Here is a 23627-nt window from a genome sequence, read left to right on the forward strand (position 1 = left end):
TTCAATGAGAATCTTGGTTTTCTATTTTAGTTGAAGGCAGAGGAACCTTTCTATTGGTTTTTCTTTTTGATACAACTACACACCAGGTGACTCCACTCTTTGTCTGCTGGAACCTGTCCTGTTTTGTTCAGTATTTGACACAATCATCTGAAAAAAAAACATAAGATGTCTGTCTAGTTGATGCTTGCTATGTTAAATCTTTGAAAAACTCTACAAAACAGATTGCAGGTGCTCATCTTTTTTTGGCAGATTTGAAAACAAAGTATTAGATTCATCTATTGAGCAATAGCACTTGCACTGCTCAGATCAGGTGATCTTTATTGGTTTATCAGTGGGGTTGCAGTAGCACTTGTAGGTTTTTCTTCTAACTCTAAACTTGAAGTAACCTTTGTTTTTCTTCCCCAGAGTTATATTTGCACAAATATGAGATTGTCTTTGCTGAATGGATCCACCTTGAAAAATGGCCTGGGAGAATCCTATGCTAGTGTCCAAGGTGTATACTTCCCATATACTAAGCTTCTTCGGAGACTTTTTATCACAAGACTCCTTCGACACAAATCTTTGATGATAATAGTGCGCTGGATAAAATTCACATTTATTGCTGATTACTAGAACTAGTTCTTGTAGGGGGATCAAGACGATTAGCACACTATAGTTTTCTGTGTTTCCATGTAGTTTCTTACAACACATTCTGATTGCTCAGCCATCTCTGATATAAGCTTCTTTCATATTTTTCTGCTTTAGAATAATTTTCTTAATTTCCACTATCCCAAACAAAATGTTGGGCTTGAACTGAATTTGTCTTAAGTCGTTGTTGCTTCTCTGACGTTGATTAAGGTCATCAACCTTAGTTTGGTTCGCAATAATGGCATCTACCTGTTCGAAAATCAGGGTCTGCCATGGTTCTTCCTCTCTGGTGTCCTGCTTGGTTAATTTAACTGTCCTATATTTCCAGTTAGAGAAGATTTATGTTGTCTGCTGACTTTAACAATCCTGCATTCCTATTGTTAAGCAGTTTGGAATATGCATTTTTACAGGGATGCAGATGGTAGGGGATTCCAATCCACCAACACCAAAACCTCTGGCTTCCCACAGTAGCAAGTCAAGAGTCAAATCAAAAATATCTTTATTTGTCATTTCTACCATATACACCTGATACAGTAAAAACGAGACAGTATTCCGCCAAGGTCAAGATACTACACTGACAGCACAAACTACACAATCATACACACGGCGGCATGAAGTGCATAAGAAGTGCAAAATATGCAAGACAGCACAGTAATTCTTGACATGTCAAGACAATAGGCACAATGGTGTACAAATTACAGTGTAATAAAAATTGATAATTAATAAAACATTTTTTTGAGCAGCAATTCGAGTTTCAGACAGAATAGAGTCTGATCATACAGTGTTAAGGAGCCTTATGGCTCGGGGTAAGAAACTGTAGCACAGTCTAGCCATGAGAGACCGAACACTCCAGCATCTTCTGCCAGATGGCAGGAAGGAGAAGAGTTTGAGTGAGGGGTATTCGGGTCTTTCACAATGGTGTTAGCCTTCTGGATACAGCGTGTGGTGTAAATGTCTGTAATGGAGGGAAGAGAAACCCCGATGATCCTCTCAGCTGTCCTCACTGTTGTAGGGTCTTATGATCCGAGATATGCAATTCCCAAACCAAGCAGTGATGCAGCAGCTCAGGGTACTCTCAATGAACCCTCTGTAGAATGTAGTGAGGATGGGGGCTGGGAGGTGGACTTTCTTCAACGCACACAGGAAATAGAGATGCTGCTGGGCTTCCTTGGCTAAGGAGCTCATGTTGAGGGATCAGGAGAGATTCTCTGCCAAGCAGACACCAAGAAAGTTGGTGCTGTTCACAATCTCCATGGGGAAGCCATCGATGTCCAGCGGAGAGTGGTCACTCCATGCATCCCTGAAGTCAACAACCATCTCTTTAGTTTTGTCCACATTCAGGGACAGGGTGTTGGCTCTGCACAAGACGGTTAGCCACTGCACCTCCTCTCTGTATGCTGACTCATCGTTCGTACTGATAAGACCCACTACCATCATATCATCAATGAACTTGATGATGTGATTCAGCCTGTGCATTGCTGTATAGTCGTGTGTCAGCAGAGTGAACAGCAGCAGAGTGAGCACACAGCCCTGAAGGGCCCTGTCCTCAGTATGATGGTGTTGGAGATGTTGTTCCCAATCCAAACTGACTGAGGTCTCCCAGTCAGGAAGTCCCGGATGCAATTACAAAGGGAGGTATCTAGATCCAGCAGACTCAACTTTCCAACAGGTGGTGAAGAATGATAGTGTTAAATGCAGAACTGAGGTCTACGAACAGTAATCTGATGTCGGTATCCTTCTTCTCCAGGTGGGTGAGGGCCAGATGGAAGCGGTGGAAATGGTATCATCTTTTGAGCAGGAAGCCAGTTAACTGTTCCACCCTACACGCTGTCTGAATGTACATTTGTCAATGTTAACCTGGATGACTGACTGCATAAGTCACGGCTGCTAGTTCAACAGCCTGGATACTCATTTTGTTGGGGATCTTTAATGCTAATTCCACCAGGGATTTGTCTCAGTGGTTTTCCATATGCACTCTGCATTCTGTTTCCCTGTGCCCATCTTACAGTACCCAATCACAAAAATTTTAAATGGCTGTGTATCAACTTTCCAAATTTCCTTCGGTTCTCATTGGTCATGTTTTGGCACGAATGGTCCCTTGATATCATTCGTTGTTCCTGCCTGGTGCTCATGAGGTTCTCTTATGTCACTCAAGTTTTTAGCTCGGAAAGTGGGCACTTTGGTATCATCTAATGAAATGTCACAGGGTGCATCTGGGTGCAGCGTGCAATGCACTTTTGTTCAGCAGTACTTGTTTGGCAGTATGTTTGGTGAGAATTGTTAGGGTTTTGATTCCATTTATATAGATAAAGTGCTGCACCTCCCAGAAAACTGTGAGGTATTTCTCACACACTGAGAAATCCTGCTGCATTGGGTATTTGATTTGGGAGGCATAGGAGGCTGAATCGCCTATGGTGTTCCTGTAAGAGTACAGTGTGAGTGTAGTGTCTGTGCATTCCATTCCTAGTTCAAATAGGGGTTTTGGTATGGTACCTGTACACGGAGCCTTTGCTAGGGCCTGTTTAAATTTGAGACAGCTTTCATATGCTATTTGGTCCATTCCCAGAGTACATTGTTTTAACTGGTTTGATAGGGGGGAGGCTTTGACGCCGAAACCATTTATATGGTTCTGACAATATCCCAATAGGCCTAAAAAAGAACATGGGGGTGATGATAAGTGTGCTGTAGACTCATTGTACTTCTTTTCTATCTTGCGTTTCTCCTTGGTCACAGTGGTGCCCAGATAAGAGACCTATGGCTTCATAATCTGAGCTTTCTTAGAATTCATGTTTAACCGTGATGAGGTGAATGGGATTAGCAGTTGATTAAGTAGTTAGAGGTGCTCTGATTTAGTATCAGTCTGTTGGTGTAGGCCATCTACATATTGATCAGGCATTCAGATTATGAAAAACATTCTAACCCCTTGCCAGCTGTTGATGAAAAACAGAGGGACCATTTTGGAAGCCATGAGTCAGATAGGTCCATGTATATAGTTGACCCTGGAATGTGAGCACAGATTTTACTGGTAACACTTGCTGAGGTGGATAGCCTAAAATCTATTTCCCTTCAGAACCATCTGGTTTCCTGACCGGCCAGATTGGAGAGTTTTTGGCAAAGCCTACTGAGTACAGGACTCACTGTTGTAGGAGGCTCTTTATAACCTTGGCAAATTTCACCTCAGCCTGTTTGGTGAACCCATATTGCTTCTGACATTTCAGGTCAGGTCTACCTATAGCTACCTCCCCAATCATTCTACTGCGGTCATGGTTGTGGTCTGCGAAGGCTTGACTGGACCTTGGAATGATCCCCTGTGCCTGTGGGTCACCAGTCATTTCCACAGGCTTAAATCACATTTCTCCCAGGGTGTAAATCATGTCTACATATGTCCTCGTGGAGACTTCTAATGTGGCCTCATCCATATTGTGCATCTGCCATATGCAGCATTTCATAGGGAGAAGCGATAGATTGCATTTTCAAATGAAATCCAAACCCTCTGGGTGGAGGTCAACTAATATGGCTGGATGATAGAAGGTAGTATTGCCCAGCATGAATTTTAATGTGTCACTTCTAACATTTCCTGTAGTGCCTTGTGAATCTGCTTAGGATGATCTTTTTGAGTGTGTGCCAATACCAATCAATATCTCAGGATAGGTTCAGGATTGTATGAGAACCCCTGGTGTCCTGTAAAAATTCAACATGCCAGCCTCCAATTTTTTTTTTCTCAAAGAGTGAGCTATAGTATCCCATCTGGCTCTGCATATCCATTTCAGCAAGTCCTGACAACATCATGCCGTAAGCATGCTGTCTGACCGGGGCGGGGGAATAGATTGGAGCTGTCTCCAGAATTTCCAACTGGAGTCTTTACCACTTGTCTCATGGATTCCTCCAGTAGCATAGTGGAGTATCTCTAGCTTGCTCATTGTGCTTGTGAGCTGGACACTCTGCACTCCTTGGCATAATGACCTATCAGGCCACCTTTGTCGCACCTCCCCTGTGACGGTTAGTCCAAACTTTTCTTTGCTGGGTTGTGACGGGAATGGAACACCTCTAGCTGCCCTCTCTAATTCCCTTCATTCCTCCATACCAGGCCAGGTTGAAATTTATGTTGACTGAGTTCATCTTTCCAGCCCTGCTGGACATGGTTCTTTCTAACCCTTAGACTTCTTTTCCCACATGTCGACCATTCTCTGGATGGGGTCAAAATTACCACAAGCCTTCCTACTGTGTTCAGTAACCTATGAAGTTAGGGTCCTCGTCCAATTGGCCCTATGCTGTAGCCGTAGGTTCTGTCCAGCTGCCTGAATTGCCAAATGCAGTCAAATATTCCCCTTTCTTTTGCTGGCATTTATTTAGCCTATCTGCGGTTAGAATTGCAATTTAATGTCTACGAGTTCCCCGCCACCCACATTTTGTGGATGGGACAAAGTGGAGAGGATTGTAGGATTCATGCACGTTAATATCATCTTGATTTCCTCGGGGTCTTCCAGCCTGTGCAAAATTCTGTGTTGGCGGGAGTTGCCAAAGAATGCATAGTGGTCTGAGGTAGATTCAAAGGCGGGGATTTTTTTTTTTTTGGCTCTCTCTGTCAATTGTGCTATCATGAATGGGCCAGTGTATTCACAGCCCCTTGCTTATTTGGTGATCATCAGGTTCATCAGGGGTGGAAGAGGCTCTATAGTTGACTAGAGCTCAGGTTCTTTGGTGAGGGGAAGCAGGACTGCGGTTTTGGGGGGTGCTAAGGAGTAGGGGGTTCCATTCTTTGTGGTTCTCTGTGCATTGGCATGCTTCCTTCTCTATATCCCCCCAGTCCACCTTGTGGCTCTTTTCCTCTTCTGTCCCTGCAGCCCGAAAGGCAAACATTATCTTTTTGACCACAAATTGAGACTTTATTAAGCTTGCGCTAGTGATCTGTAGCGTTTTGCTTGGCATAGAGCTGTAACCAACACCTACATACTACTGTCTTTCTGAACAAGCTCAGTCATGGCTTTTTGGCCTGCATCACGATCCCGATTGCATACTGTTCCCCTCGTGGGCCTTCTCTTCCTTAGCCTGAAACTACCAATGTGTAGCAAATTCACCTGATTCCTTTGTTTCTGCTCTTGAATTTTGACCTGTATGTGCTCAATTCTGTTATTTGAGTTCCCTAGCTCTTCTTTAAACTTTACATTTTCAACTTCTCTCACTTTTGCATGCTCTATGCAGCAGACTATCTCTATAGCCTTACTTCATTTGATGATGCACTTACTTAACTCTTTATGTGCCCCTTCTCAATAACTTTGCCCTTTGGATCCTATAAATAAGTTCGGTACCCATAGGGAGGGCCTCAACCGGGACCTTGGGATCATGTCACATTACAGGTGACCACCATTGCACTATACACACACACACAGATACTCCTACACACACACACACACACTCTCACACACACAGGCACTCCTATACACACGGACACACATACACACAGACGCGCAAACAGACACCCACACACACCCTTACAGACACACACTCCCACACTCACACATGCAGCCCCTCACAGACTTAAGACACTCGCACTCACTACACACACACACATACACTTTCTCACACTCACAACCCTCAACCCAGACAGACACACACACACACACAGACAAAGACCGACATGCACGCATATATTTTGTGGGGTGAATTTGTACTTACAGGGTTACATTGCACTTTGCTCACACTTTGCACTTTGCCATACCTTCAACATATTGTCTAGCTATCACCATTATTAACAGCTATCCCGAGATTGCAACTTTTTAAAAAAAAGGTTTTGTGATTTACACATGAAAGAAGTGAAACTATCATGGTATTCTAACAGATGAAAAGCTTAACAGACAATCAGTTTTTCAATGTATAATTTTAGTTACATCACACTGTAAATTTTTGCTCTAAATTCTGTGTGTTAGAATTGAGCCCTCCACTACCACCTGATGAAGGAGCATTGCTCCGAAAGCTAATGTGCTTCCAATTAAACCTGTTGGACTATAACCTGGTGTTGTGTGATTTTTAACTTTGTACATCCCAGTCCAACACCGACATCTCCAAGTCATAAATAATCCTAATTTAGTGGAGTAATCAGCCCACTTGAGCCACTAAATATATTTCTTTAGATTTTGTCCTACTGTGAGCAGTCTGCCATAGAGTAAGCTAGATGGATGAACCCTAGAGGAACAGGAGAGAAAAAACATTGGCAGACTGCAGTTCCTCTAAGGTTCATCCATCTGGCTTACTCTAAATCCCCGCCCCATCCCTCTTAGTCCAAAAGTACAAGACGTAAATAGCTGTTCCCCCTTAAGCTTGATTTGCAGAGTTTTTCTTCCTCCTTGTCTAGTGTAGCTTCAAAACTCTGCTATTTTATTCATCTCCTTCCATAGATCTGGCATGTAATCCAATTACTGGTCTCTACCCTCAAGTTCACACACTTGAATTCTAGCCATCACATAGGTAAGCTGATCTCTTAATTCAGGCTCAGGTTGGAGGTTAACGAATACAAGGCAAGTGGGATTCGATTTCAAGAAGCTGAAACCTTTTATTGGAACCCAACCAGAGATGCCATTGTTCTCCATACTTTGAACACTTCAATCCGTTTCTACATAAAGTTGTTTTACTCATGATTTGGAGATGCCAGTGTTGGACTGGGGTGTACAAAGTTAAAAATCACACAATACCAGGTTATAGTCCAACAGGTTTACTTGGAAGCACACTAGCTTTCGGAGCGACGCTCCTTCACACCACCTGATGAAGGAACATCACTTCGAAAGCTAGTGTGCTTCCAATAAACCTGTTGGGCTATAACCTAGTGTTGTGTGATTTTTAACTTTGTTTTGCTCAGGTACTGTACTTGTGAGACAAATAAATGGGACAGAGTCAACTTACAATTCAATACAATTTTATTCACAAAATGCACTAAAGATACAAAAGGGTTTGTATGGCTGAATATTGTCTAAAACCCTGTTCTTTAGCAATAAAACTCCCAATTCCTACATTAATTACTCTACCAGTTGCAACATTAAATCTATGTCACAATCCTTATCTAAGTTACCACTGGCTACCAGATAAGTATCAGGGACCACCCTTGCAGTTAAATTGGCCAGGCTGTGATGACATTTTTTATTCATTTGTAGGACGTGAGCATTGCTGGCTGGCCAGCATTTATTGCCTGACAGTAGTTGCCCTTGATAAGCCAGTGGTGAGCTGCCTTTTGGAACTACTGCAGCCCATATGCTGCAGATAGACCCATAATGCTTATAGGAAGAGAGTCCAGGATTTTGACCCAGCAACAGTGAAGGATCAGTAATACATTTCCAAGTCAGAATGGTGATTGGCTGAAAGGGGAATTTGCAGGTGATGTTTTTCACATTTTTGCTGCTCTTATCCTTCCAGATGGAAATGCTCCTTGATGTAACACTCAATCAGATACTGTCTAGATGTCAAGGGCAGTCACCCTCTTGAGTCCAGCCCTTTTGTCCATGTTTACACCAACACGATAATGAGGTCAGGAGCTCAGTGGTCCTGAAAGAACCCAACTGAATATCAGTGAGCAGGTTATTCCAATGTAGCTGCTGCTTGATTGAACTGTTTATAACACTTTTGATTTCTAGTCTGATAATTGAGATTAATTAGAGTGGTAATTAGATTACTTTTTTTTAGATTAGATTAGTTACAGTTCAAAGTTTGTGCGAAGATTTGTAGCTCGGGTGCTCGTTGTTGTGGTTCTGTTCGCCGAGCTGGAAGTTTTTGTTGCAAACGTTTCGTCCCCTGGCTAGGCGACATCATCAGTGCTTGGGAGCCTCCTGCGAAGCGCTTCTTTGATGTTTCCTCCGGTGTTTATAGTGGTCTGTCCCTGCCGCTTCCAGTTGTCAGTTTCAGCTATCCACTGTAGTGGTTGGTATATTGGGTCCAGGTCGATGTGTTTGTTGATGGAGTTTGTGGATGAATGCCATGCCTCTAGGAATTCCTAGGCAAACAGGAAGACAGCTAACAATTGGCATACATGAACATCAACTAGCCACGAAACGACACAACCAGCTATCCTTAGTAGCCACACATATAGGACAAACAGGAAGACAGCTAACAATCCGCATACATGAACATCAACTAGCCACGAAACGACACAACCAGCTATCCTTAGTAGCCACACACGCAGACAACAAGCAACATGAATTTGACTGGGACAACACTACTATCATAGGGCAAGCCAGACAGAGAACAGCCAGGGAATTCCTAGAGGCATGGCATTCATCCACAAACTCCATCAACAAACACATCGACCTGGACCCAATATACCAACCACTACAGCGGACAGCTGAAACTGACAACCGGAAGCGGCAAGGACAGACCACTATAAACACCGGAGGAAACATCAAAGAAGCGCTTCGCAGGAGGCTCCCAAGCACTGATGATGTCGCCTAGCCAGGGGACGAAACGTTTGCAACAAAAACTTCCAGCTCGGCGAACAGAACCACAACAATTAGTTACAGTGTGGAAACAGGCCCTTCGGCCCAACAAGTCTACACTGACCCACCGAAGCGCAACCCACCCAGACCCATTCACTTACATTTACCCCTTCACCTAACACTATGGGAAATTTGGCTATGGGTATTTGGGTATATGGATATTTAGCTATGGGTAATTGAATGGACTGAAATTGATCTGCCTTTTGTGCACAGGACATACCTAGAAAATACTTCACATTTCTAGGTAGATGCTAATGTTCTCAACCTCCCCTCAAATGTCAAGTTCTTCATTCCAGGATGATTTGTTTAAACCTCCTTTGGACCCCCTCCAATGCCAGCACATCCTTTCTTAGATACTTGACCCCAAAAAACACAATATTCCAAATGTGATCTGGCCAAAATCTTAAACAACCTCGAAAATATATCCCTGCTCTTGTATTCGAACCCTCTTGAAATGAATGCTAACATTGTATTTGCTTTCCTAACTGCCAATGGACCTGCATGTTAACCTTAAGACTATCCTGAACGAGGACTGCTAAGTCCCTTGGTGCTTCAGATTTCCAAAGCCTTGCCTCTTTAGAAAATAATATCACTATTCTTTCTACCAAAGTATGAAATTCACACTTCCCCACATTATATTTCATCTACCGCTTCTTGCCCACTCTCTTAACCTGTGAAAGTCCTTCTGCAGCCTCCCCATTTCATCAACACTACCTGGCCCTTCACGTATCTTTCTGTCATCTGCAAATTTATCAACAATGCTGTCAAACCTTTTGTTCAGATCATTAATATATAATGTGAATAGTTGTTCTCCCAACACTGACTCCTGCAGAATTCCACTCATCACAAGCTGCTATCCTGTACCTCTTTATCCCTACTGTCTGCTTTCCAAAGGGAATCCCACATATCATTGCAAAAGACAAGGTTCAATTATACATTTTGGGTTCTCTATGGAATATTTGTGGAGTCCTCTCCTCCAGTGAGTTGTGAAATTGCCAACCATCATTCACGATTAAATGTGACTGGATTTTAAAGGCTGGATTTGGTTCTGGAATCAACAAAGACAAAGAACAAAAAGAAATGCAACACAGGAACAGGCCCTTTGGCCCTGCAAGCCTGTGCTGATCGTCATGCTGTAACCTAATCTCAAAAACAAACCTTCTGCCCTTATTTGGACCATATCCCACTATTTCCTCCCTTTTCATGTAACCTTCCAGATGCCTCTTAAATGTCACTGACATGCCTGTTCTACCACCTTCTAGGCTCCTTCCACTCTCTACATGAAAAACTCCACTCACCCATCTCTCTTAAACTCCACCCCCTGAATCTGTGTCCCCTTGTAATGAAACTTCAACCCTGGAAAATAAAACCTCCGACTATCCATCCTAACCATGCCTATCATAATTTTGTAGACCTCTATCAGGCCTCCCCTCAACCACCATCTTTTCAGTGAAAACAAACCTAGTCTTTTTAAGCTTTCCTCATAGATAATACCCTTGAGACTAGGCAACATCCTGTGCACTCTCTCCAAAGCTTCAATGTCTTTCTGATATTGTGGTGACCAAAACTATACACAATCACCTTGGCCACCTGTTTGTCCACTTTTAGGAAACTGTGGATCTGCATGCCCAGATCCTTATGTATGTTAATGTTTCTAAGGGTTCTGCCATTTACAGTATAATTCACAGCTAAATTTGGTGCCCACCTTACATTTGGCTGGATTAAACTCCACCTGCCATTTCTGTGCCCAATCTGTTTATCATTTTCTGCATATGCTGCCTGGTATACAAATAGTCTTGTGTTGTATCTTCACCAGGCTGACATTTCATTTCTGGTTATGCCTCGTGCAGTTCTTGTCCTCCTGCACTCTTCACTGAACAAGGGTTCACCCCCTGTCCTACAAGTAATTTCCACAATGAGGTTATAGATTCTGTTGCTGCTGATGGGTATCCATGAGGTACTGTGACTTAGTTTTGAGTGGCTGGTTCTTTTTAAAGTCCATTCCATTTAACACAGCAGTCATTGTCATATAATACGATGGATGGTATCCATACTGTGAATCCTTGTCTTCATCTTCACAAGGACTATACTGTGTTTACTCCTGTCAATACCATCATAGACAGATGATAGGAGCCACTGAAGGTAGAATGGTGAGGACAAAGTCAAATACTTTCTACCCTCTTCTTGGTTCCCTTGCCATCTGCCACGTCTCATTGAGCAACTGTGCCCTTTTGAGGCTCGACTAGTCAGTAGTGGTGCTACCAGGTCACTCTTGGTGACAACATCAATATCCTTCAACCAGATGATATTTTGCACCCCTGATGCATTCTTTAAGTAGCATTCAACATGGAGGAGAATTCATTAATTCAACAAGAAATTTCCATGTGGGCGGCACGGTGGCGCAGTGGTTAGCACTGCTGCCTCACAGCGCCAGAGACCCGGGTTCAATTCCTGCCTCAGGCGACTGACTGTGTGGAGTTTGCATGTTCTCCCCGTGTCTGTATGGGTTTCCTCCGGGTGCTCCGGTTTCCTTCCACAGTCCAAAGATGTGCAGGTCAGGTGAATTGGCCATGCTAAATTGCCCGTAGTGTTAGGTAAGGGGTAAATGTAGGGGTATGTGTGGGTTGCGCTTCGGCGGGTCGGTGTGGACTTGTTGGGCCGAAGGGCCTGTTTCCACACAGTAATGTAATCTAATCTGTAATCTAATCTAAATCGTGCCCATAAATGTTTGATCTAAGGTTGCGGAAGCAAGGATCAGACAGTGCTTTACAGGATTACAAGGTAGCCAAGAAGAAACTGAAGGACGGATTTAGGAGATCTTAAAGAGAGTGTGAAAAAAGCCTTGGCGCGTAGGATTAAGGAAAACCCCAAGGCATTCTACACTTATGTGAAGAACAAGAGAATGGCCAGAGTGAGGGTAGGGCTGATCAGGGACAGTGGAAGGAACTTGTACCTGGAATCAAAGGAGATGGGGGAGGTCCTTAATGAATACTTTGCTTTAGTATTCATTACTGAGAAGGACCTTGATGTTTGTGAGAAGATCATGAAACAGGCTGATACGCTCGATCAGATTGATGTTAAGAAGGAGGATGTGCTGGAAATTTTGAAAGACATGGGAATAGTTAAGACCCCTGGGCCAGACTGGACATCCCCAAGGTTACTATGGGAAGTGAGGGAAGAGATTACTGCACCTTTGGCGATGGTCTTTGTTTTCTCACTGTCCAGTGGAGAGGATTATTAGAGAGGATTCTGAGAGAAAGGATTTATGATTATTTGCAAAGCATAGTTTGATTAGAGATACTCAATGTGGCTTTATGAGGGGCAGGTCATGCCTCATTAGCCTTAATGAATTCTTTGAGGATATGACAAAACACATTGATGAAGGTAGAGCAGTGGATGTGATGATATGGATTTTAGCAAGGCTTTTGATCAGGCTCATTTAGAAAGTAAGGAGGCATGGCATACAGGGAAATTTGGCTGTTTAGATACAGAGTTGGCTAGCCCATCAAAGATGGTAGTCAATGGAAAGTATTCAACCTGGCGCTCAGTGACCTGGTGTTCCGCAAGGATCAGTTCTGGGACCTCTGCTCTTTGTGATTTTTATAAATGACTTGGATGAGGACGTAGAAGGGTAGGTTAGTAAGTTTGCCGATGAAACCAAGGTTGAGAGAGTTGTGGATAGTATGGAGGGCTGTTGTAGGTTACAACGGGACATTGACAGGATGCTGAGCTGGGCTGAGAAGTGGCAGATGGAGTTCAACCTGGAAAAGTGTGAAGTGATTCATTTTGGAAGGTCGAATTTGAATGCAGATTACAAGGTTAAAGGTAGGATTGTTGACAGTGTAGATGAACAGAGGGATCTTGGGGTCTACATCCATAGATCCCTCAATATTGCCCCCCAAGTTGATAGGGTTGTTAAGAAGTGTATGGTGTGTTGACTTTCATTAGCAAGGGGATTGAGTTTAAGAGCCGCGAGGACATGCTACAGCTGTATGGAGCCCTGGTTAGTCCACACTTGGAATATTGTGTTCAGTTCTGGTCGCCTCATTATTGGAAGGATGTGGAAGCTTTAGAGAGAGTGCAAAGGAGATTTACCAGGTGCTGCCTGGACTGGAGGCATGTCTTATGAAGAAAGGTTGAGGGAATAAATAGAAGAATCCCTACAGTTTGCAAACAGGCTATTAGGCCCAACAAGTCCACAGTGTCACTCTATAGAGTATCCCCCCCAGATCAATTCCCCTACCTGATTACTTTACACTTACCCTGACTAATGCGCCTAACCTACTCACTATGAACACTATGGGCAATTTTGCATGGCCAGTTCACTAAACCTGAACATCTTTGGACTGTGGGAGGAAACCTGAGCACACAGAGGAAACCCACACAGATGCAGGAAGAATGTACAAACCCCTCACAGACAGTCACCCGAGATTGGAGTTGAACCAGGGTCCCCAGCACTACAAGGCAGCAGTGCTCACCACTGAGCCACTGTGCTGCCCAAGTGAGCTAGGGCTTTTCTCATTGGTGTGAAGAGGAATGAGGTGACTTGATAGAGGTATACAAGATGATGAGAGACATGGAGTGGAAAGCCAGAGACTTGTTTCCCCAGGCAGAAATGGGTAAGGTGAGGAGGCATAATTTTAAGGTGATTGGAGGAAGGTTTAGGCGCGATGTCAGAGGTAGGTTCTTTACACAGAAACTGGTGGATGCGTGGAATGCACTGCCAGCAATGGTAGTAGAGTCAGATACATTAGGGGCATTTAAGCAGCTCTTGCATAGGCACATGGATGACAGTACAATGAAGGATATGTAGGGTTAATTTGATCTGAGAGTAGGATAAAAGGTTGGCACAACATTAAGGGCTGAAGGGCCTGTACTGTGATGTACTGTTCTACGTTCTGTGTAATGTTAAGAAACTTAATGTAGTCCAGACCCAATGTTGAAGAGTTGCAGGGCCAAACTTTTGTAACTACATATCACTTCAGGTGGGTCTGTCTTATCATTGAGACAGTTTGTACCCTGGAAATTATAATTGAGGTATCCGGAACAGCAACATTCTCATGGAATCTGCAGATGTCAGAAAGCAGGGTAGCAGTGTATGCTGTGAGGAGGATGCTAAGAGGCTGCAGGGTGACTTGAACAGACTGGCTGAGTGGGCAAATACTTGGCAAATGCAATATGATGCAAATAACTGTGAGGATATCCACTTTGGTGGCATAAACAGGAAGACAGATTATTATTTGAATGATGGCAGTTAAGGAAAAGCTGAGGTGCAACAAAACCTGGGTGTCATGGTGGAACAGTCACTAAAGGTTGGCATGCGGGTGCAACAGGCAGTGAGGAAAGCTAATGGCATGCTGGTCTTCATAGCGAGAGGATTTGGGCATCAAAGTAAGGATGTCTTGCTGCAGTTATACAAGGCTATGGCAAGGCCACACCTTCATTATTGTGGCCAGTTTTGGTCTACTAGTCTGAGGATGAACATTTTCAGGGAGTCCAGTGAAGGTTCACCAGACTCCTGGATAGCAGGGCTTCTACTCACTGGAATTTAGAAGACTGAGGGGAAATCTCATAGAAACATGTAAAATCCGATGGGACTAGACAAGCTAGACGTGGGAAAGTCCAGACCTAGGAGTCACAGTCTAAGAATAAAGGGTAAGCCATTCAGGCTGAGATGAGGGAGAATGTCTTGACTCAGTGTTGTCAACCTGTGGAATTCTCTTCCACAGGAAGCTGTTGGGGCCAGTTCATTAGGTATAGTCAAGAAGGAACTGGACATGATCCCTGCAGCTAAAGGGATCAAGGGACATGGAGAGAAAGAGGAATGGGATACTGAGATTGCATGATCAGCCATGATCATACTGAATGGTAGTGCAGGCTCGAAGAACCGAATTTCAGACCTATTTTCTATGTTTCAATGCTTCTATGAATCAAACCCTGCAGACAATTTTAGGCTGTTGCTTCACTAATCTGTGAGTCAGCTCTCCCAATTTTGGCACAAGTCCCAGGATACTAGTGAGAAATATTTTACAGCATCAACAGGCCTGTGTATAAATTCCAATTATTGATGTGTTGTTTTTAAAATTTCATCATGGATGAGAGCATCACTGGCTAGGCCAGCATTTATTACCCATTAGTCATTGCCAAGAAGACAATTAAGATTCAACCACGTTGTTGTGGACGTAAAGTCACACGTAGACCAGAGCAGGACATTAGTGAACCAAGTGGGTTTTTCCAACAATCAGTAATAGATTTAAGGTCATATTAACACTTAACTCCAGATTGTCAGTGAATTCAAGTTCCACCGTCTACCATGGCAGGATTCAAACCTGTGTCCCCAGAACATTGCCTGGGTCTCTGGTTTAACAGTACCACTAGGCCATTGCCACCCCCAAACCATTTCATTCGGTTACATTCATTTCATCTGACTTTGTAGTGATTTGATACAGCTTGTTCAACCATTTCAAAGGGGATGTAAGAATCTTCCATGGTGTTGTGCATCTGGAATCACATTGTTTGCCTGACTAAATGAAGGTGGTTGGTTTTCCTTTCCAAAAGGACATTAGAGATGCCAAAGAGGGTGGTTTTATGACAAACAAAAATTGCTTAATAGTCACAATTAGACTATCTTTTAATTCCAGATTTATCAATTGAATTCAAATTACACCATTTGCTGCATTGAGCTTTCATCTCCCCACGTACTCAGGATATTTGCTCATGTCTTTCGATTACTATTCCAGTGACAATACTTCACTAGCTTCTCCACAGTTCTAACATTTTGTGTGGTTAATGTGAATGCAAGGGAAAGAGTGCAGAAATGTTTGCAAGAATGTTTCTACTTGTGAGGAACATCAGTTATGAGATTAGATTGAAAACGTTGGTACTATTGTCTTGGAGAGAAAAAAGCTACGAGGAGATCCGATAGAAGATTTCAAAATTATGAGCGGGCTGGGTAGAGTAGACAGGGAAAAACTGTTCCTGCTCATAAAAGGAACAAGAACAAGAAAATATAGGGTAAAAGAATCAAGGGTGAAGCAAGGATAAATATTTTCACTCAACAAATAGTTAAGGTGCACGTCCTGGAAGTGTGTTGCAAGCAGTTTCAATTGAGACATTCAGGAGGGCATTGGATGATCATTTGGTTAGGAGTAATGTGCAAGAGAATGTGGAAAAAGCAGGAAATAGGCACAAGGTAATGATGGAGTGGCTGGGGGGAAGGTAGCTGAGAGTGCAGTAGGTGGAAGGAGGTGGGGGTGAAGGTGATAGGTCAGAAAGGAGGATGGAGCGGATAGCTGAGAAGGAAGATTGACAGATGGGACAGGTCATGAGGATGGTGCTGAGCACTTCAGAGAACATCTCTGGGACACCTGCACCAATCAACACCACCGCCCTGTGGCTGAACATTTCAACTTCCCCTCCCACTCTGCTGAGGACATGCAAGTCCTGAGACTCCTCCATCGCCATTCCCTTACCACCTGGCGCCTAGAGGAAGAACGCCTCATCTTCCGCCTTGGGACCCTTCAACCCCATAGTATCAATATGGACTTGACTAGTTTTGTCATTTCCTTCCTCCCACCTTACCCCAGTTCCAACCTTCCAGCTCAGCACTGTCCTCATGAGCTGTCCCATTTGTCAAACTTCCTTCCCAACTATCCGCTCCACTTTCCTCTCCAAGCTATCACCTTCACCCCCACCTCCATCCACCTGTTGCACTCTCAGCTACCTCCCATTTATCTCTCCACCCCCGAGGCTTCTCGCCTTATTCCTGATGAAAGGCTTTTGTCCGAAATGTCGATTTTCCTGCTGCTCAGATGCTGCCTGACCTGCTGTGCTTTTCCAGCACCACACTCTTGACTCTGATCTCCAGCATCTTCAATGCTCACTTTTGGCAAGGCAATGATTTTCACGTAATGAGACAGTTGAGGGATGATGGACTGAATAGTCTCCTTCTGTGCAATAAAACTTAACTGATTCTGTAACAGTACTTTTCTTTCTACAGTTTGTGTTCTGTAGGCCGGTGGAACTGTACTAGTGAGCCATGTACAGGGAGCTGCTCAATTGAAGGAGGATCATTTGTCACTTCATTTGATTTGCAGAGTTACAGATTCCATGGTACATGCAAGTACCTGCTGGTCAAAGTAAGTCATTGATAGTCATATTCTAAAAGGTTCCGATAGTATGGAAACTTCCTTTTCCTGTATTATTACTACCTAAAAGTCCTCTTTCCACCCCACAGTTGAGTGTAGGCATTTTATATAGTGCCAAAACATTTTCACTGCTTCTCTGTAACATGAAACTGACTGATATTTGAGAATATCTCTTTTTTTCATCCTCTGAAGTCTTCTTTAAATTCACCTCCATGCTCAAAACTACTGTAGCTTCAAAGCAATGGGAACTCATCACCATATTTTGAAAATTCTATTCAGTTTCTGATATATTTATACCCTCCTTTAAAGTTGTTATTTTTCTCTTATGCTACACTCACTCTTCCTGTAGTAATGCATTGCAGTTAATCAAGTCTAGAAAGTTTAGATACAGGTTGGCAGATTTAAACTTTAGGGTCTCTGAAATGTAGCCAGAAATCCTGAAGGAGTTTAAATGAATAAAACAATGCAGATAAGCAGATTATCCAGCTGGGGTTATCCTGCTGTTTAGGACTGTCATGTGGAAAATTATCTGGAGTCAAGTAAGAAAAATCCCAGTTTCAGTTTGGAGAAGCAGTATTGTTCTTATTACTGGCCACCTTGCCATAGTTACAAATGCCTTTGTGTGCAGTTTGTGGCAGCCATTAAATACACATGTCTTGAAACATCAAGAGAGGGATGCAGCTGAATTTGTGGATTTTAAGAGTTGTGGTAAAGCCAGGTGTTGAAATAAACAGGAAGAAACAAGTAAAAAAAAGTGATTTATAACTTTGAATCACAGGTGAAAATGCCTGTGTATTTTCCACTCACTGCTCTATAGGGGGAGATATGAGTCAGAATTGGAGGTTTATCCACTCACTGGGAAAACTATGAAATAACTATACAATTAAATCAAGTGATTCTGCAATTTAGAGTAGAAACCTTGCTATCAGTGCTGGGAAAGAGTGCTACAAATTATGTTACAACATTGATTTCACGGAGGAGCAGAAATAAAACAGACAGCAAAGATTTTACAGGCTTCGGAAACACATTTGGAAACCTGTTACTAAACTAGAACTTGGGAAGTAAGAGACTGTGTGTGACCACACTGATGTATCAAACTGAATCCTATGAATTTGGATAACTAAAAGGTGATTTCATCAGAGATAGGATTGCCTTAGGCATCAGCTATCCTCCTGTGAGTGCACATCTACTGAAAGAGGAGAAACTTACTTTCAGGAAAGCTATTGATATATACGGAAACTCTGAGATTGTCAATCATCAACTAGAGTGAATTAATGGGAGAATAGCTTGGCATCATGCTAGGGGACAGGGTGAAGGAAAACACACACTAGAAGAAAGAAAGAAATATTTGGAAAAGAGCAAACAGAAAGTTTAAAAATCTAGAGGGCAAAGGAAGCATATCCAGTTTAGGGAAAGTAGAGCTCTAACTGTAAGAAGCTAAATTACTTTTCATGCATAAGTTTAGCTAGAAAGAAACAATGCAAACATGTAATGATGTTTGTTGGAGAGATGTCAATCAGTGAGTCTGACGAATCACTTGACATATTTGGAGTGATAATTAGTGGACTAGCTTGTTTGCTGGAGTAATATGCCCTCTGCTGTGAATAACTTTGCAAGTGGTCTGTGGCAGTCATTAATAGATTAATAAAGATATTGAGGTTCTATTTGAGAATATGAAGGGAATTATGCATTAGATATAGACAACAGGGATCAAATGAAACTTTGAAGAGTACATACAGTGCAAGGGCATTCTTAAGGGGGAAATCTGGAAGTCGAAGGGAAGATATGAGATAGCCTTGGCAGATAGTGTTAACAATAATCCAAAGAGATTCTACAAGTACATTAAGAGCAAATCAGCAATGATAGAGAGAGAAAGTAGGGCTCCTTAACAAACAACAAGGTCATCTTTGCGTTGAACTAAAGGAATATCTCACATTCGTTTCTGCAGCTTATCTATGCCCCTCTGTAACCTGCAACATCCTTCAGCACTATCCACAACTCCATCAACGTTAGTGTCACCCACAAAGTTACTAACCCATCCTTCTAATCCCTCATCCAGGTCATTTATAAAAATGACAAACAGCAGTGGACCCAAAACAGATCCTTTCAGTACACCACTAGTAACTGAACTGATGACATTCCTGATGAAGGGTTTCTGCCTGAAACGTCAATTCTCCTGCTCCTCAGGTGCTGCCTGACCTGCTGTGCTTTTCCAGCAACACACTCCCAACTAGTAACTGAACTCCCTCTGTCTTCTTTCAGCTAACCAATGTCTGATCCAAACCGCTAAGTCACCCTCAATGCCGTGACTCCATATTTTATTTCAATAGCTTACCATGGGGAACCTTACCAAATGCCTTACTGAAATCCATATACACCACATCAACTGCTTTACCCTTAACCACCTGTTTGGTCACCATCTCAATGAGGCCTGTGAGGCACGACCTACCCTTCACAAGACTGTGTTGACTATTCCTAATCAACTTATTCCTCTCTAGATGATTATAAATCCTATCTCTTATAACCTTTTCCAACACTTTACCCACAACCGAAGTAAGGCTCACTGGTCCGTAATTACCATAGTGTCTCTAATTCTCTTGAACAAGGGGACAACCTTTGCTATCCTCCAGTCTTCTGGCACTATTCCTGTAGACAATGACGACATAAAGGTCAAAGCCAAAGGCTCTGCAATTTCCTCCCTAGCTACCCTGAAAATTCTAGGTTAAATCCCATCCAGTCGAAGGGACTTACCTATCTCACACTTTCCAGAATTGCTAACACCTCCTCCTTGCAAACCTCAATGCTATCTAGTCTAGTAGCCTGTATATCAGTATTCTCCTCAACAACATTGTCTTTTTTCAGTGTGAACACTGACGAAAAATATTAGTTTAGCGCTTCTCCTATCTCCTTGGGCTCTACGCACAGCTTCACACTACTATGCTTGATTGCCCCAATTCTTTCTCTAGTCATTCTTTTATTCCTGAAAAACCCATACAAAGTTTTAGGGTTTTCCTTGATCCTACCTGCCAATGATTTGTCATGTCCCCTCCTGGCTCTTCTTAGTTCACTCTTTAGGGCTTTCCTGGCTAATTTGTAACTCTCAAGCACCCGAACTGAGCCTTTATGTCTCATCCTAATGTAAGCCTTCTTTTACTGGAGGGACATTATTACACTGGAGATGATTCAGAAAAGATTTACAAGGATGTTGCTGGGGATGGAGGGTTTGCATTATAAAAATAGGCTGGATAGACTGGGACTTTTTTCACTGGAACATAGCACATTGAAGGGTGACTTTATAGATGTTTACACGTATTCATAAGGGTCATAAGTCAGATGAATAACAATGGTCTTTTCCCTAGAGTGGGGGAGTTCAAAACTAGGGGGCATAATTTTAAAGTGAGAGGAGAAAGGTTTAGAAAGGACATGAGGGCCAACATTTTTACAGAGGCTGGTTAGTGTATGGAATGAACTGCCAGAGAAAGTGTTGGATGCTTGTATTGTTACAATGTATAAAAGACATTTGGGTAAATACATGAATAGAAAGGTTTGGAGGGCCAAATGCAAGCAGGTCAACCAGTTTAGTTTGGGAACATGGTCAGCGTGGGCTAGTTGGACTGAAGGGTCTGTTTCCATGCTGTACGACTCAATGACTCTTATCACTAAAAGTAGTTCTCAGTGGTGATCTGCCATTTAATTTTCATTAGTGGACCAAGCAGGATCATCAATATTAGCACTACTTGGATGGTGGTGTGCCTACGTAACTCAAGTATCAGATTGCTAAACTGCAGACGGTCCTGATGATTCCCAACTTCCACCAACATACATGTTACTTTGTAGCCCCTCTGCCCTACATAGATATTTACTGTCTTGCCCAAATGCTACAATTGCAATTATCAGTCATTAGCTATGATACAGCTGATGAGCACAAGCCTGTATGAGAACATTCTGAGCCATCAGTGTCAGATTATTGTAGGCCAGAGAGTTTCTTCCCAATGACTAATTTACTCTTATACAGTAAATTTGCAGTATAATTTGATCCTTGCATCTGGGCCAAAAAAAAAGATATTCTGTTTGAGTTTAGAACCTTGGAGAATTGAATAGTGCATCTGAGAACAGTAAATATTTCTTTGTTTTCAATTTTGTTTTACAGTTTAATGCAGTCAAATGTCATACAAGGGACTCAAAAGTCTCTTGAGAATTTCTTTCTCTTCTTAACCTTAGACAGTGGGATAACTTGGGTCAGGCTTTTTTTAAAAAATTGATACAATAAGTGTTGAATTCATTTCAATCTTTGAATGGCCTTGCCTAATTTTAGGGCACAGAAAAGGTTTTCTAGTAATAATAGATGACTTGTTGTGGTTTCACAGGTATGCTGACCTTAACCTGTAAAATCAGTAGAGAGCAAACTCTGAGCACTGAAAAGAGGTGGTACTGAAGGCCCAAGTCCCAGTGGTTCTTTACCCCTTAATATTAAGATTTCAAAACAAGGGAGCCACCAAGTGAAACAAATTGAACTGAGCCAAAACTCCAATTTCTGTATGACAAAACACTTGATTTTATTAGTCACTAGCTAGTTGTTCACACTTGCATTGAATAAAATCCAGAAGTGGATTTTATCTCATGATGAATCATAAATAATTCCCTTAGGATATAATAAAAAAGAAATGTGTTGTATTGTTGTTTATTCATCACATTTATTGTGCAGAGTCCAAAGATTCCTGAAAATGGCTTTTTAACAGCAACCTTTAAACAATGTGGTAGAAGAAGTTCAGAAACCTGCTTGACAGCCATAACCTATATCAATGATAAGGTAAGAAATAAACCCGTGAGGCACAAGTTGCCAAGTCAGAATTCTTCAGAATTTTTGTACCTGTTTTAGGCTAGAGCACCAGCATGCAGTGAACAAATTCATTTTGCTGCTGAGGTCCCAGTTCTGTGCACCACCGTAAGTACAAATTAACATGCTGGTCATGCTAAACCTCCAATTTGATGTGCATAAATCATTCCAGATTTACTGTTTTTTTCCTTCTGGATGTACATCCCATCTAGCAGAGGAAGGAAAATCAAATGCACATGATCACTGAGCCATTACTGCATTTCTCATGACAAAAGCATTGACAAACACACAGGAGGATGTCACTTGGCATGGGATGTTGGTAATCCAGTGGGATCCTTATTGGATGGGATGAGAAAGTAGGAAGATTTTCTATCAACAAAGAAAACCTTACTGATAGTTTGTTTTGTTGAAGTGGGATTACAGATTCGGATCTCACCCAGAATTCGTCTATACCATTTTGCTTCAAATGATTTATACCCTTAAAAGCTCCCATGGGAAAGAACCAAGCTCAGTTTTTCTAGTGCATCATCAAACTTTGCAAGAGGAGTATTAGATGTCTACTTTCTAAACATTTTCCTCGTGTCACCAGCACTGATCAGTCAACCACATTACGATGTGTCTGGAGTTACCCGTAGACCAAACCAGTTAAGGATTTCTTTTCATAGTGAACTAGATGGATTTTTTTTCAATGATTGGCAGTGGTTACTTGATGAATGTTTTCTTCCACATTTCTGTTGAATCCAGCTGTTAATACCTACAATGGTGGAATTTGAACTAAAGACTCCAGAATATTGTCCTTGGGTTCTGGATCATTAGTCCAGTGGCATAACCATTACATCACTAGCTCAGCATAGGAACATTTATGGGCTATTCAACCTGTCGAGCCTGACCTTCCATTCATTATGGCTTGGTGGCTCAGCAGTTAGCACTGCTGCCTCACAGCACCAGGGACCCACATTTGATTCTAGCCTCGGGTGACCATCTGTGTGGAATTTGTGCATTCACCCCATGTCTGTGTTGATTTCCTCCCACAGTCCAATGATGTGCAGGATAGGTGATTGGCCATGGTAAATTGCCCAAAATGTGCAGGATTACAGAGATGGGGGCGGGTTTGGGTGGTATGCATTTCAGAGGGTCGGTATGCACTTGATTGGTCAAATGGCCAGCTGCCAAACTAGGGGTTCTACGATTGATGATCCAATGCTTTAATTTTTTAAACCCATTCCACCCCCATAGCCATACAGACAATTGGTAATCAGAAATCCATCAATCTCTTAGACATAAGCAGAGGGGCAAGATGTACAACTGTGTCTAAGTTCTAGTGATATTTGATATTTATCAAAATCAGTCTATTTTTCCCGCAGCTTATCTATTGATTGTTTGTCCTAAAAGCACATTTGTTGTACCTGTTTTTTGATAGTGTATGCACATTAATGTTTCAAGTTTTATACCCAATATACTCAAATAATTGAGGTTCCACAGTGCTCTGTGGTACAAAATTCCAAAGGTTTACAACTTGGAGTGAAAACAATTCTATCT

At 42.4% G+C, this 23627-nt stretch overlaps 1 protein-coding gene and 1 pseudogene across 1 annotated transcript in view; one reads left to right on the forward strand and one right to left on the reverse strand.

Annotated features, from left to right (window-relative positions):
* Window positions 1-23627, forward strand: part of LOC122558123 (mucin-6-like) — a 276414-nt gene that overhangs the window by 122612 nt on the left and 130175 nt on the right. The window contains exons 15-16 of the mRNA XM_087996806.1: window positions 17104-17242; window positions 21957-22061. Of these exons, the coding sequence (XP_087852932.1) occupies window positions 17104-17242; window positions 21957-22061 (244 nt within the window). The remainder of the gene's footprint in view (window positions 1-17103; window positions 17243-21956; window positions 22062-23627) is intronic.
* Window positions 211-3959, reverse strand: LOC148147013 (cordon-bleu protein-like 1; annotated as a pseudogene).

The sequence above is a fragment of the Chiloscyllium plagiosum genome, unplaced genomic scaffold (assembly GCF_037043375.1).
Source record: "Chiloscyllium plagiosum isolate Xiang-an unplaced genomic scaffold, Cpla_swu_hap1 HiC_scaffold_18, whole genome shotgun sequence".
Classification (NCBI taxonomy): Eukaryota; Metazoa; Chordata; class Chondrichthyes; order Orectolobiformes; family Hemiscylliidae; genus Chiloscyllium; species Chiloscyllium plagiosum.